The sequence below is a fragment of the Dicentrarchus labrax genome, unplaced genomic scaffold, assembly GCF_905237075.1.
Source record: "Dicentrarchus labrax unplaced genomic scaffold, dlabrax2021, whole genome shotgun sequence".
NCBI lineage: Eukaryota > Metazoa > Chordata > Actinopteri > Moronidae > Dicentrarchus > Dicentrarchus labrax.
The window spans coordinates 1,189,006-1,204,341 of NW_026136724.1; the positions used below are offsets into that span (position 1 = coordinate 1,189,006).

Here is a 15,336-nt window from a genome sequence, read left to right on the forward strand (position 1 = left end):
CGCCAACAGCAATTTTTAAAATTCTGTTTATTGAGTTTTTCAACACATTAACATATCTTATAATGTTGTGCTTTTTCTTTTTTTAAGCAATACAAAGAGTACTTCCCCCCCCCTTCCCCCCAACAAACATTACAGGATGCCGCATGAAAAACGAGAGGAAAAGGAAAAAGGGATGCCACTAGTTATGTGACTATCAGTCAAAGTTTTATCTTCTCAAAATGGTCTATAAAGGGTTGCCATATCGCCTGAAATTTGTTTACATTCCCTCTGAGTGAGAATTTAACCTTTTCCAATTGTAAAGGATTCATCACTTCTTTCAGTAATGTTGGATGGGCCGGTGGGTTTTTCTGTTTCCAATTCAGTAATATCAACCTTCGTGCCAACAGTGTCACGTAACGAATCATATTATATTGGTTATTTGACAAAACTGTTGTGGCTGCTTTCACCCTAAACAAAGCCAAAACTGGGTCTGGTTTGAGTCGAATTTTAAGAACTTCAGACAGAGTTTTGAAGATATTGACCCAATAATTACAGAGTCTTGGGCAGTTCCAGAACATATGTGCTATGGAGGCGGGAGCTTGTCCACATTGGTCGCATAGGGGGTCGACTGTAGGAAACATCTTGGACAGCTGTAGTTTTGATAAGTGTAGTCTCTGTAGAATTTTGAATTGTATCAGTCCATGTCTGGCACATACAGAAGAGGAGTGGACAAATTCTTGGGCTTTTTTCCATTGACATCCAGGCTTCTCTTAGATGATCCAGTGTGATGTGCAGTCCGTTTGTGTCAAATCATCATGGATCTTAGAAATAGCTCTTTTAGTCTGTGGGTCAAGCAAAAACAGTGTGTCCATTGAAGAAACCAGAGGTTTGTTTGGGAAGGATGGAAATGTCTTTTTTATGAAATTTCGGATTTTTAAGTATGTAAAGAAGTCCGTGCTGGGAATATTAAATTTCGCTTTTAGTTGCTGAAATGTAGGAAAAATGTTGTCAATAAATAGATCATTGATTGTCGGAATTCCTTGTAAATGCCATTTGCGAAATGACAGATCGGAAAGTGATGGAGGGAACGAGTGGTTATTCATTATTGGTTATAGTCCTGAACAATTCTTCCAGCCAAAATGCCTCCGTATTTGGGACCAACTTTTAATTGAGTGTGAAATAATTGGATTTTTCATCTTTAACTTTGGTGTTGGTAGAGGAGAAAAAAGTATTGCTGCTAAAGAGGAAGGAAGCAGGTTGACATTTTTAAAAGTAAAATTGTTTGACAAATATTGGATAGATTACCAGGACATTTCCATGTACCCATAGGTTTAAACAATCATTTATAAAGAAATTGTGGTTAGTTATGGTTGGTCAGAATGTCTGATCTTTAGTCATGTTTTTAACTTAAAGGTCCAGTGTAAAGGATTTAGTGTCATCTAGCTTCACCTTCCAAGCATGAAGGAGAAAATACGGTGGCCATGAAATACATAAACAATGCCAAAGCAACTATCTAGAGCCAGTGTTTGGTTTGTCCCTTTTGGGCTACTGTAGAAACATGGTGGTCCAACATGGCAGACTCCATATGGCAACTGATGGCGTCTGTACATAAAAACGGCTCATTCTAACGTAACAAAACACAACAATTATTATTTTCTGGTGATTATACACTAATGAAAAAATACCTATGGATATTATATTCCATTTATTTATGTATGTATGTACAGACTGCTGTAACAAATTTCCTGTGAAGGACAATAAAGTATATTATTATTATTATTATTATTATTATTTCTGACAATAGATCCTACTAAATGTTACACACTGGACCTTTAAATATATATATTTTTAACATTTCCTTATTAAAATGTCTTAGAACACTACGTCTTTGTTATATATTTAGTTTAGTTTAGTTGTGTACTTACGTCATCCCAAATCTTTCCAACAGTATTCAAACCCAAATCTGTCATTCTATTCAGCTAACCGTGCATTTCCTTGCTTTCCTCTAGTTGCTTTAACTTTGGGGAAAACATGGGATACGTCAGAGAGTAAGAAAGGAGTCACGTCAGATAGATTTGAATCCGCAGTGGTTGTTTAAAGGGCCAGTGTCTACACCTTAGGAGGATCTACTGTCAGAAATGCATGTAATATTCATAGGTATTTTTTCATTAGTGTATTATTACCTGAAAATAAGAATAGTTGTATTTTTTAGAATGAGCTGTTTTTAGAATTTTGCACTGTAGCTTCTCCTACATGCTTGAAAGACTGAGTGGGTTTGTGAACAAAAAATGACAGGGTAATGTCAAGAAGCAGGTCCCTAAAGATTGGAACTGACGATGCTGTGTGTTTGGAACGCTGCAGGTGCTCCAGTGTTTGCTTTCTTTAACTTCTCCTGGCAGTGATAACCTCTTATCCCAGAGGGCTTTGGCTTCTAGTGTGCCTTCTGTCCAGCCTGCTTCTTCAGCCACACCTCCGTCCCAAGCTCCTCCCCTGTGTCTTCCAATCCAGATCATGCTGCAGCCACTCAGCAAGAGGTTCAGATACCACTTCTATGGGAATCGACAGACCAACTCCCTTGGCAAGGTCTCTTAAACACACACGTCACACATACACCAATGTCAGACTTGCTCTCTCAAGTTTATACACACCACCGAAAACAAATGGACCAACTTCAGTCTATGGGTGTAATCCAAGTCAAGTTAGACACATAAACACATTAAATTGTTGATGAACTAAATTCAAATACTATGTAGCTAATTACTTAGAATTTTTGAGTATGCCATAATAATGCATCAATACATATCATTCATGCATTACATTCCGTTATTTAAACATCTTAACACAATTTATTTTCTTTTAGCCATACAGAAAACACAGTGCATATGTAAACAGTAGTTGTCCCCACGGAGGATAAGTAGAAAATTCGTCCATTTCATCAGCCTTTGGCAAAGCTTAAAAACCTCCATCTCTGTCTGTGTATTTTTCAGCCAGAGTGGTACCTCACTCAAGTTCTGATGTGGATGGGTAACAGTTCGACCTTCATGGAGGAAAAGATCCAACCCATCCTGGAGCGAGCTGGGGCCACCATCAGTGCCAGGGTATGCTGTTACATAATAGGCTCTACTCAACTGCTTTGAGCCCCTCTGGTTAAGTGTAGTCCAAATAGCTATTTTATTCAGTCTGATTTTATCGAGACCAATATCCTACGCACTGAAAAGAAATATAGAATAACTTAAAGGTCCTGTATGTAACATTTAGGATGATCTGTTATCAGAAATGGAATATAATATTCATAGGTATGTTTTCATTAGTGTATAATCACCTGAAAATAAGAATCGTGTTTTCATTACTATAGAATTAGCAGTTTGTATCTACAGAGGGAGTGGGTCCTCATCCACAGAGTCTGCCATGTTGAACCGCCATGTTTCTACAGTAATTCAGAATGTTCAAACCAAACACTGGCTCTAGATGGAGCCTGTCTCGTTTTTTCCGCATGTTTTACTGGCACCTTAGTTTCTTAAACGTCCTATGTAAGATGTTTCTCTAGCTTTATGAAAACTCTTTAGCTTTATTGACCATCTGAGGAAAGGCTGATTGGTGGCCATGTCAGTTATGAGCAGCATTTTCTTTCCACTGACAGTCCTCTTTTCATTTTATTGAAATGTAAAAAATATCAGGTGTCACTATGAAAATAAATGTAATTTGATTAGAAATTGTGTGAAGCCATCAAGGACTTAATTAATACATTGCTGTCTGTCAGCTGGGTACAGTAACTGTTGTATGTGTGTGTAGGTGGAGCTGTGTCGAGGCCTGTTGTCTCTGGTTCAGGAGAAGGTGGCCAGTGATGCTTCTAGGCTGCTGTACGATGATATGATCTTTTGTCACTTGGTGGAGGAGGTGCTACAGTTTGAGAAGGAGCTGCGAAGCAACCAGTTGTATCCAGCAGTGCTGCCTGGTCTGCTTCACCTACTCCTTGAGGATGCAATCCTTCAGAAGTGGCTCACTGTGGAAAAGAAGAGTAAGTTGTCAAGTATGATAGAATTTAATTTAGTTGTATTATATACTTGCATTATGGCATACAAACTCTGCTTCAGAACTATAAAGCTTAAATTATTGATATGAAAATAAAAACAGAAGAATACAAAAACACTACAGTGTTGCTACAGATAGGCCTTTTCCAGCAAAAGGGAACCGGCTCTGTTCAAGCACCTACTTTTGAACTGTTCAAAGAATTTTGTCCAAAAATAAATTTGTTTGAAACCTCTAAAGGTGGTTGCCAGCTGGAACCAAAACATTGCAGTTTTTCTTTGGGAACCAAAGTGGGTGTGTCATATTCTACAGGTTGTTGTGCATTGTGCAATGCTCTCTGTTTATTAAGCAGTCGATTACAATGGGTCCACTCAAAACTGGTGGAAACTGGTGGCTGGTTTGCTAGAAAACACCATAGTTCCAAGAATCTTGGAACGGAACCACTTCGAGAACCATAACTAATTTGGTGGAAAAAGGGCCAGAGTGGAGGTTATTTAATTTCCTAGCAAAAATATTTGGCTCAGTACTGACACCTGCTTGCAGAGAGCACCTTTTGGCCTGTTATTAAATCAGTCACAGAGATAACGTTAATTAGGAATAGCTGATATGATATGATACACTGTGCTGCATCATTGTCATCAACAATGTATTTCAGTGTATTCATTTTGTAAGAAATGTATGTATTTCAATACATTTTCAGGTAAATCATTATCATTCTGACATATCAATAAACAAGCTAAGCAGTTAAACTGTAGAGGGCTTGCTCATGGTGGAAACCGTTGAGTCTCTGTAAATAATTTTATAAGGATTACGGTCTAGACCTACTCTATTTGAAAAGTGTCCTGAGATAACTTATGTTATGAATTGACGCTATACAAATAAAATAAAATTGAATTGAATATACACAAAACTCAAAATTTATCAGAAAATAAAGATTAGCCTCCCAACAATGGCACACGAATAAAGTTTTATTGAGATCACACAATCCCATACAAACATGCTACAAACAGGGTTCCCAAGCATCCTCGAAAACCTGGAAATTTAGAGACTAGTTTTCCAGTCATGGAATTTTATTAAAATTATCAGATATCCTGGAAATAATCTATGTTGTCCTGGAAATTTTTTAATGTCCTTAAGCCCCTGATTCAGATACACAAAAACTCACTATAGGTCTTTTGTTCAGGAATGTTTGTTTGAATCCTCAAGGAAGCCCAGTGCAAATACTGTAGCCACCCATATCTACATGAATACAGCCTATTAATGATTCAATTTACATTTGTGACTGATAAATACATACACAGCCATCTTAATGGCATGTGCAACAAACACTTTAACTTTGTAGAAGATTAATTTTCTGTAAACTAAAATATATTTGATTTTGAAACTGTTACTTATGGGCTGTAGCCAAATTAATGTTACGGTGAGCTTTAGTAAAGTGTATTCAATTTGCTGGAGACCACTCTGCTGGGACTGCAATGGAAAAAAGATGGCTGAGGTGAGAACAGTCAAACGCTTCATGAAAGTGTGCTTACCTGGAGTGTCCAGTAAATGCTGACCACCCACCTGTAAGGTACCTGAGACACTTCATCATGAGCCCTGCATCATTAAAAAAGGAGGAATAAAGCTTGAGTTAAATATGTCAATAATAGACCTGCCATTAAATTGTTTGACTGTTTGTGAGTGTGAGTCCTGTATTGTCAAGAATAATCTTATATTTCTCTGTATCTACAGTGGCAGTAGAGAAGATGGACGCCATGCTGTCAGCCGAGGGAGCCTGGAGCTCTCAATACAAAGATATCAGTGATATGGATGAGCTGAAGGCTCCAGATTGTGCTGAGACTTTCATGACTCTGCTACAGGTCATCACTGGTAAGGCTATTCATTTCAGCGATTCTGATCTTTTTTAAGTTATTGTCAGTATACTAGTTTGTTGGAAAAAACATTAAACATATTCATGTAAAACAGAATATGTGTTTTTCTATTGTTTAAAAAGTAAATTACAACATTCAGGTGAACTGTACCGAGCAGGTCATGATTAGGGCTGCAGCTATCGAATATTTTGGTAATCGAGTATTCTATCGAATATTCCATCGATTAATCGAGTAATTGGATAAAACATACTTTTGCTTAATTAAAGCCCAATTTTAAATATACAATAGAAAACAAGACAGATCACTTAATAATAAAAACAGTTTGTTTCCCATTTAAGAAAAATTTACATTTATTTATTATTATACATATTATGTAAAGTAGTAAATCGTTTTCCAATATAAATAAATAAAATTACTTCATTCAAATTCACTTCATTTCCTGAGACATAAAATTAAATAAAATCAACAAAATTGTTTCCCACTTATTTTTTCTAAGTATCAAAAATAAAATAAAAATGTTGTCCAAATGTACACACACCACGATGTTGTCCTTAATTTTAATTTAAAATGATCCCACACCTTCGACATCTTCTGTCTCTTCCAGTTACCACATTGTAAAAGTAATTAGTTACTCAGCAAAGTAACTGACGTTATTCTTTGTCCTATAACGCTATTACATTCTATAACATCTTCTATAACGTAAAATATGTTTATAATAACTGAATGAAGAATAAAAACACTATATACAGTATTTCAGAACATTTGGTATTTATTTGAACTCAACAGATTGCAGCCGGCCATATGCATAGAAATAATGGACAGGGGTAGCATGTTTTCAACAACATACCTTGCAATCAATGTGTTCAGGTCGGCCCTAGTCGCCACCTGTTACTGATCCGAAAAATCAAGCTTTGCTTGTTTTAACGGAGTGGATCCGTCTCCTTCACTGGAGCTCACACTAGCTGCATCTGGGCTTGAGGTTGGGTTGCTGTGAGGTGCTTCATAAGATTTGAGTTGCTTGAGGCAGACGTGGGTAAAGTCTTTCTTCCTGGGCATAGTGCATGTTACATAAACATTCTTGCCTTTAACTTCAGTAAGCGAGAAGTAGTGTTGGTACTTCCAGTTTGATATCGCTACCTTTGAATTTCCCTAGCTCGTCGCCATTGTCTCTGTCTTGTGTTTATAGTAGTTAGAGCGTACAGTGAGACAGCGTGAGCAGGGCATCCGCCCACCCAGCCGATCATCATCGCATTTGCAACGGTTTCATTATCACCACCCTGCCCTCTCCCGGCAGCAGATGTGTGGCTGACAGATATGGAGGACTGAAAGTGCCACAATTAAATAAATAAATACACCATTAAATAATTACTTAAATGTATCATTAATTAATTAAAATTGGAATTAAATACATAAATATGATATTAAATGTGTCATTAATTAATTCAAATACCGATTCATTTAATGTAAAATAAATATATAATTATTTCACTATTTACATTTACATTTCATGGTCCTTCCTTGCAGTGCTTCATGAATTACTTAAAACTGTCAAACTCACCCATCAAAAGTTGGTAGGCGGAACCTAACGCCTGATTGGTTACCCTGCGCATCAAGCCAAGACAAATCAATTCCAGATAATGGATCGATGCAGAGCTAGTGAACACATTCCAATACACTGGGCGGCGCTATTGGACTACTTCTTCTAAATCTGCAGTCACTCTGTGGTCAATATCTTGGTCAGAAAGTGCTGAAATAACTCCAAGAACTTCAATAAGTTCCTCTGCTTTACTCGCTACATGCTCTGGGTCAGCAGCTCCTGCTTCCACATCCTCTGTTAAGTCTAAAAAATAAAATAAAGTGTTTAACTTTGAAAAATAAAGTGTAGCATCAGCTTGAGTTTCCCTTTTTCTTTGTTAACTGTTTCATATCTTGATTAACAGTCTCAACAAATTTTATGAATGAATATCAACACATCTTTACAATTGAACAGTTTCTCTTTCTTTCCCTTTTATATCTTTCTATACACTTTCTGTTGTTCAGTGAGAGAATTGAGCTCTAACCTCTCTCCCTCGTTGGGCAGTGAATGAATGGGTCAGGATCAGTGTTGGTCATCTTACTTTAAAAAAGTGAGTAACTCAGTTACCACATTGTAAAAGTAATTAGTTATTCAGCAAAGTAACTGTGATGTTATTTTTTATGGTCTATAATTACATTCTATAACATCTTCTATTACGTTAAAGATGTTTATAATCACTGAATAAAGAATAAAACACTATATACAGTATTTTAGAACATTTGGTTTTTATTTGAACTCAATAGATTGCAGCCGGCCATATGCATAGAAATAAAAATATATACAAAATAAATATTGAAAATAAAATTCACACGTTACATAAACATTCTTGCATTTAACTTCAGTAAGCGAGTAGTAGTGTCGGTACTTCCAGTTTGATATCGCTACCTTTGAATTTCCCTTGCTCGTCGCCATTGTCTCTGTCTTGGCATCCACCCACCCAGCCAATCATCATCACCACCCTGCCCTCTCCCGGCAGCTGATGTGTGGCTGTCAGAAAGCCTGACACCACTGCGCTTCATTCACCACATTGTAGGAACGCAAGTAACGCGCCACTTTACATTCTCAGTAACGGTAACGGCGTTACAACGATGGGAAAAGTACTTAATTAGATTACTCCGTTAGTAACGCTGTTATACTTAAACACCGTTACTCCCAACACTGGTCAGGATACTGGTTGACTGATCATATTGGGATCTGAGCCTGCTTATTTTCTGTGACCTTGTTCAGACTTGAGTGGGTATGTTTGATGAAAACTTTGTGTTTTGTCTCATAGTGGCGTTTCACACTGGCACTTTTAATCAGCGCCGCAGTCTCTGAACATGAGACACACTGGTTATGTGCTCCCAGTGGGAAGAATGAATGTGAATGAATCTGTCCATTAAAAGCTCGATTTTCTATCCACTTTTCTCTTCTTAGAGAGCGCCATAAATCTTCTGTTGTCTCGCGCTCACTCATCTCTCCGTTTCCTCTCCATGTATCTGTGACTTCTCTTTCCGTCTGTCTCTCCTCTCTCATCGCGCTCATCGCGCTGTTTAAACAGATTTGATTGGCTGAGCAGCATCACGTGGGATGGCTTAACTAGCATGCGATTGGTCTGTGAGCTTCCTGATCTGCTAAACAAATACCGTAAAGACTAAAAAAGCTGTGCTGGTTAAAATAGAAGCTCCCCATCCAAATTTAGAATCCTCAATAATGAACTGATTATAGGTCTGGGTCCGCATAGGACGGTGTCTGGGTCCAGACTCGCCTGTTAGCGACCTCTGCCCTAGAAAGTTCATGGAGATCTTCCAGGCACTCTACTTCAGACCAAAGCAATGGATCAGGCTAGATTCGCGTTAGCCCCACCCTCTGACTTTGATGGCTGGCTTTGACAGTTTTAAGTAATTCATGAAGCACTGCAACGCAGGAACATGAAATGTAAATGTAAATAGTGAAATAATTAGGGACCTCGCAAGCGACCGCTGGAGGTCCCTATTGTTTTTGCTATGTTTCTTCTTACTTATTATTATTTTTAGCACTTTTGATTGCGTTTTTGCCCCCCTGAACATATACGAAAAGTCAATTTTATTTGGCAAAGTGGTCAGGCCTGGTGAAAAATTTTATATTCTATGCGTCGCTTTCGGGTTGGCCAGTAGGTGGCGCTACTATCATAAAAAATGCGTTTAGGCTAATAACTTCTGCATAGTTTGTCGCACATTCAAAAAACTGGTATCCACGCGTTCGGTGAATGGAGCTGAATCCCTCCATATAGGCCCCGCCCACTTCCGCCTAGAATTTTTTTTTTTTTAGAGCGCGAAATGTCCTTAAACTACTTTTTCGTGTTCCTCCGACACGCTTTGTCCGATTAACACAAATTTTTTCACCTAGCACCTGGGGACCGCCCTGGCAAAAAAAGTAATTTTAACAATAAGCACGCTATAAAATTAGCACTTCCTGTGGATTTTTCGTCAAAAAAGGAAGAGGACCATTTCTTAACATTGGTATGTTCGATTGACACCAAACTTGGGTGAGTGTGAGTTCCACATGTCCTCCTTAGGCACCGTGCACAATTTCAGACCATTACCACTAGGTGGCGCTCTTTAAAATGAAGAAGTTTATATCTCTGCAACGGCACGTGTGATTAAAATGAAACTTGGTAGGATGCTTGCCCATGGCTCCCTGAGGCTCACCAAAAAAGGAAAAAAAATCAGGCCACTGGGTGGCGCTCTGGTGGCAGGATAAATCACTGTGCGGAGACCGTAATAGTTATGAATATGAAATTCACAGGGCACGTGTAGAGTAGTGCCGGAAGCTCACATACCAAAAATCGTGTTTGTCGTGTGCGTAGCGCCCCCTACAGGATAAAAAAACAGCAGCCCCAGTGCCACATTTCACCGATATGTATGAAACTCGGTAGGCACGTGTAACATGCCAGGACGTACAAAAAAGCCTCTTGGACCCATACCCGAAACCCCACAGGAAGTCGGCCATTTTGATTTAAAGTTTCACTTTCGGTGAACTTTTCGCGTTTTATTTGAACGAACTCCTCCTAGGGAATTTATCGGATATGCTTCAAAATTTGTGAGTACACTCAAAAAATGGTCCTGATTAAAAGTTGTGCTATTTGTGCATGTACGTTGAAGGGCGTGTCCGTGGCGTGGCATCAAAGTCAGCCATTTCGATTTTTTTGGTCATTTTCTGTGATTTTTCGCGTTGTATTTGAACGAACTCCTCCTAGGGAATTTATCGGATCTACTTCAAATTTAATCAGCACAATCTAAAGTCATTCATTAATAAAAGTTGTGCTAATTACGACATTCCGTCAAACGGCGTGTCCGTGGCTTGGCATCAAAGTCAGCCATTTTGCATTCCGTGCTCATTTTCTGTGATTTTTTGCCTTGTATTTGAACGAACTCCTCCTAGGGAATTTATCGGATCAACTTCCAATTTAATCAGCGCAATCTAAAGACATTCATGATTAAAAGTTGTGCTATTTGCGACATTCCGTCAAACGGCGTACCCGTGGCGTTGCGTTGAATTTCGACCATTCACCATAAACAGATAGTACTCAACTTCAGTGTACAGTCCCACCCTGAACACGTCCTCATAACTTCAGCGTACATGATCCAATCTCAATGAAACTTCACGTGTTTGACAACAGTCCCACCCTGAACTTGTCTACATGACAATATTCAGACATAGTGATAGCGCCACCTTCTGGCAACAGGTGGTAAGCGCTGCATGGCGATTTTGTGCTGCGTTACGTGAAATGACCGTGCCAGTGACGACCTGTCAAATTCAGCGGATTCGCCATGAAATGCCACTCATAACTTCAGTGTGCAATGTCCAATCTCCAGTGAACTTCATATATTCTGTAACAGTCTCGCCCTGAACACGTCCTCATAACTTCAGCGTACGTGGTCCAATCTCAAATCCCAAGTTGCATGGAGTGCGAGGTCCCGCTCAACGCTGCTTGCAGCTTTAATTATATATGTATTTTACATTAAATGAATCGGTATTTGAATTAATTAATGACACATTTAATATCACATTTATGTATTTCATTCCAATTTTAATTAATTAATGACACATTTAAGTAATTATTTAATGGTGTATTTATTTATTTAATTGTGGCACTTTCAGTCCTCCATTGACAGAAAGCCTGACACCGCTGCGCTTCATTCACCACATTGTAGGAACGCAAGTAACGCGCCACTTTACATTCTCAGTAACGGTAACGGCGTTGCAACGATGGGAAAAGTACTTAATTAGATTACCCCGTTACTGAAAAAATAACGCCGTTGCACATTGTGTCACACTAAAAAGAATTCGTGCGAAACGTGAGTTTTGAATTTCATTAAACGAGGCTTCGAGGCAGAGGAAATTCCTCGATAATTTTTTGTAATCGAGTTAGTCGAGGTACTCGAAGAATCGTTGCAGCCCTAGTCACGATGAGAATATTTTTTTGTATCATTGCAGCTAATCTTAAGATAACTACTGCTAGGTAGTTAAGCTGGCTTTCTACACTTTGTTGTCACTAGCTGCTCCCTCAACTGTGATTATGTGATTATGGCTGTAACACTAGTTTTTAATGCTACTGACTACATGCATGAGTTGTGTGTATATATTTACTGGCATGTTGCTGTGTTTCTTAGTGCATTACCACCACCAAATGTTGATGGTAGAGTTGATGGTCCTTGTGTGCATAAGATACAAAACATCCGGGACCTACTCATAAAGTGTTACTCTACAGTGGTCAGAAACTGCACAGGGTACATTGTAGTAATGTATGCTGTTAGAGCACATAAAACATTTGTGTTTTTGTCATCCTTCTGTCCTCAGAACGGTACCGGACTTTGCCCTGTCCTTCTGCACAACTGAAGTTTCTGGGGCTACAGAGAGAACTGGTGGATGACTTCCGTATACGGCTCACCCAGGTAATAAAGACAAAGACACTCTGGTATTAATGAAGGAAAAACACTTCTTTAATGAAAGAAGGACAGTGAGCTTTTCACTGGTAAAGAAGGCGAGAGGCACTAATGATTATGAGGAAAACATTGAGGAAATGGACTGGACATTTCACCTGAAATACATAATGCAGTTAACTGTCTTCACAGTGGACCTCTCATTAATGCTTTTCACTTGGTAAAAAGTGGGATAGGAATATAAGAAACTTTAGTCTGCTGGTAATTTAACCTAAATTAGGTTGTATATTGTAAGAATGGTTGGTGTAACAAGCTTCAGATTACACAATTTTTCTTTTATATTGTGTCATGTTGTTTTGTTGTTTTCTGTTGTGGAGTTTTGGCCAGTGAGTGTACTTGCTTTTTCATTGTTTTGTCAAAATTGTTTGTGTAATTATTTACAGACAGAAATCAGTTTTAATATGGAGATAAAGGGTGAGAGATAAATGAATGAGGCGGAGGGGGTTGATGTAGTTTTTTTCCTTCCCAGGTGATGAAGGAGGAGTCTCGCTGCCCCCTGGGTGCCCGTTATTGTGCCATCCTTAATGCTGTCAACTACATCTGCACCATCCTGGGAGACTGGGGGGACAATGTGGTGTGTGGCGTTGGTCAAATGTCATTATTTTATTTATTAATTTTTGTTGCAGAACCAGCAGGATGTTGTCATGGCTGGACAGTTCTCAAAACACAAGCACACAGCCCCCTTCTTTTTTCATATGAAAGCTAGTTTCACTGAGATTCGCTTGTCTTCATGAAGTCAGACCTGACCTGGGGCTCTCCATTTTATAATATACAGGCCAACCCAAATCTCAAATGGTCACTATCAAACGTTGTCAAACAGTGAGTAATTCTTCTCAAAACAGCCTGCTACACTAATTTCTTCACGATTATATAAATACTAACCAAAAGTAGTAGTAGTATAGTAGATTAAGTACATTTTGATTAAGTTATGCCATCAGGAAAGAAATTTCACACAATTTTTTTCCCCAGAAGCTTGGTCATCATAAATACAAACCAATCTGGGTAAGGAGTGAAGCCTGGCAAGATGGATTCACATGAGATCTCCAAAATGAAACTTTTCTCGATTCCTATTTTGAATAATATAAACATGTTATTCTACAAATATTTAGTTTTCATTCAATAAATAATACATAAACAAATATAATGTTAAACCTCTAAACACAAGCCACTGCAGAACTTAAATAAAATGGTGGGAATCTAAGCCAGGATATAATGTCAGCCTTCAGTACTTGACAGTTGTGATCACACATACATTTTAATCGGTACGGGAAAATAACTATGCTTTGCACTCTGTACCATCACAAAAATGTATGTCTTTCACCGTCTCGCTGACCATTGTTTTTATGTCTCCAGTTCTTCCTGCAGCTGCAGCAAGCAGCGGTTTCACTTGGTGAGGAAGGATTACTGGGAGGTCTGGGGATTATGGAGGTGGGTCGCCTGGCTTCTCTGGAGGGCTCTCTATTTGAAGGTCTGCTGGCATTGCTGGATCGACTTAAAGGAGACATGATGGGAAGACTTTTGGAATGGACCATTAGGGAAATCACAGAAAAAGCCAGACCATACTGCCAAGACAGGTGAGACATCAGCCTGTTGATGAACACAGATACTCAACAACTCTACAATACAACTCTATCCTAGTGATGTTAACAGAGAAAATCCCAACCATATTCAGTTGCAGTGGGTCTGGTAAGGACAGTGTAGCCTTAAATTTACATTAACAGTAACATATATTTGTTTTTATTAAAATGTTATTATTAAGTTTTGAATAAAAAGTGCTCCTAGGATTGTACAGTAAAGTTGTTGTCCACCACTGCAGAGACAGTGGGTTTGATTCCAGGAGTGGTACCCCTGGCTTGGTTCTGCCAACGCTCTTACAACGTTCAACGTTTTTAAGTATTTGCAGGTTGGAAGCTGGTGAGGATTCATCATCTCTGTTAGTGACTCCTACTCGGTTGAAGGGTGGAACGGTGTATTAGCGTGAACCATCCAAGCTTAGACATGGGACAATATGAAAATTATATGTCATGACTATCTTGTCCACATAATATGCACCAGTTGTTGAGCTTTACTGTAAGGAGACTTCAGTTGGATATATTCCAATTAATAAATGCAAAACTAAGGAGTGCCATCATGAAACCAAATAATCTAAAATAAAATATCTTCTTTTTGGGTTTAGAAATATGGGACATATGGTTCACAGAGCAGAAATGTATGGTCACTATCAAATGATGCTAACTAATTCTTGTCAAAACAGCCTGCACCACTCATTTCTTGAATATTATACAAAATTTCATTTTCTTAATACTTGTTAGGTAAACGACATATAACCACATATTTAACTATGCTGCCATCATACATAATCTGACAGTTTTATTACCCCTATTTAGATAATCAATGTCAGGTATGCCTTCCTCTCCACTTATGTCCCTGCTTCCTTATCACTGCCAGCAAAATCCATTTAAAAGACCAGTGTGTAGGATTTGGTGGCATCTAGCAGTGAAGTTGCAGATTGCCACTAACTGAACACACTTCATGTCTGTATTTGACAACTGTGGAATGAGAACGGGCTGTGAAGTGTGTAGGAGAAACTACGATGGCCGTGTAACTGCAGAAACTACAGTCAGTGTTTGGTTTGTCCGTTCTGGGCTACTGTAGGAACATGGCGATTCAATGTGGCCGACCTACGGTGTCTGTAGGAGATCATTCTAAGAAACTATTTATAAAATATTTTTATATTCAGGTGATTATACACTAATGACTTAACTATGAATATTTATATTCAATTCCTGACAATAGATCCTCCTAAATGTTACACACTGGACCTTTTAAACAACCACCATTGCAGATGAAAATCTATCTGATGTGATTCTTTTTGAATGTCATTCTTATTTTCTGTTTATGTAAAGCACAATTGCCT

General features: G+C 38.5%; 3 protein-coding genes across 6 annotated transcripts in view; 2 read left to right on the forward strand and 1 right to left on the reverse strand.

Annotated features, from left to right (window-relative positions):
* tmem121b (transmembrane protein 121B) overlaps positions 1 to 15,336 on the reverse strand; it is a 616,846-nt gene that overhangs the window by 111,919 nt on the left and 489,591 nt on the right. The gene's annotated exons all lie outside the window — the stretch shown is intronic.
* dera (deoxyribose-phosphate aldolase (putative)) overlaps positions 1 to 15,336 on the forward strand; it is a 111,432-nt gene that overhangs the window by 65,246 nt on the left and 30,850 nt on the right. The window lies entirely within an intron of this gene.
* Positions 1 to 15,336, forward strand: part of rint1 (RAD50 interactor 1) — a 35,595-nt gene that overhangs the window by 17,755 nt on the left and 2,504 nt on the right. For all 3 annotated transcript variants that reach the window (XM_051392024.1, XM_051392025.1, XM_051392026.1), the window contains exons 6-12: positions 2,379 to 2,562; positions 2,967 to 3,077; positions 3,772 to 3,997; positions 5,740 to 5,877; positions 12,277 to 12,371; positions 12,889 to 12,993; positions 13,773 to 13,993. In XM_051392024.1, the coding sequence (XP_051247984.1) occupies positions 2,379 to 2,562; positions 2,967 to 3,077; positions 3,772 to 3,997; positions 5,740 to 5,877; positions 12,277 to 12,371; positions 12,889 to 12,993; positions 13,773 to 13,993 (1,080 nt within the window). The remainder of the gene's footprint in view (positions 1 to 2,378; positions 2,563 to 2,966; positions 3,078 to 3,771; positions 3,998 to 5,739; positions 5,878 to 12,276; positions 12,372 to 12,888; positions 12,994 to 13,772; positions 13,994 to 15,336) is intronic.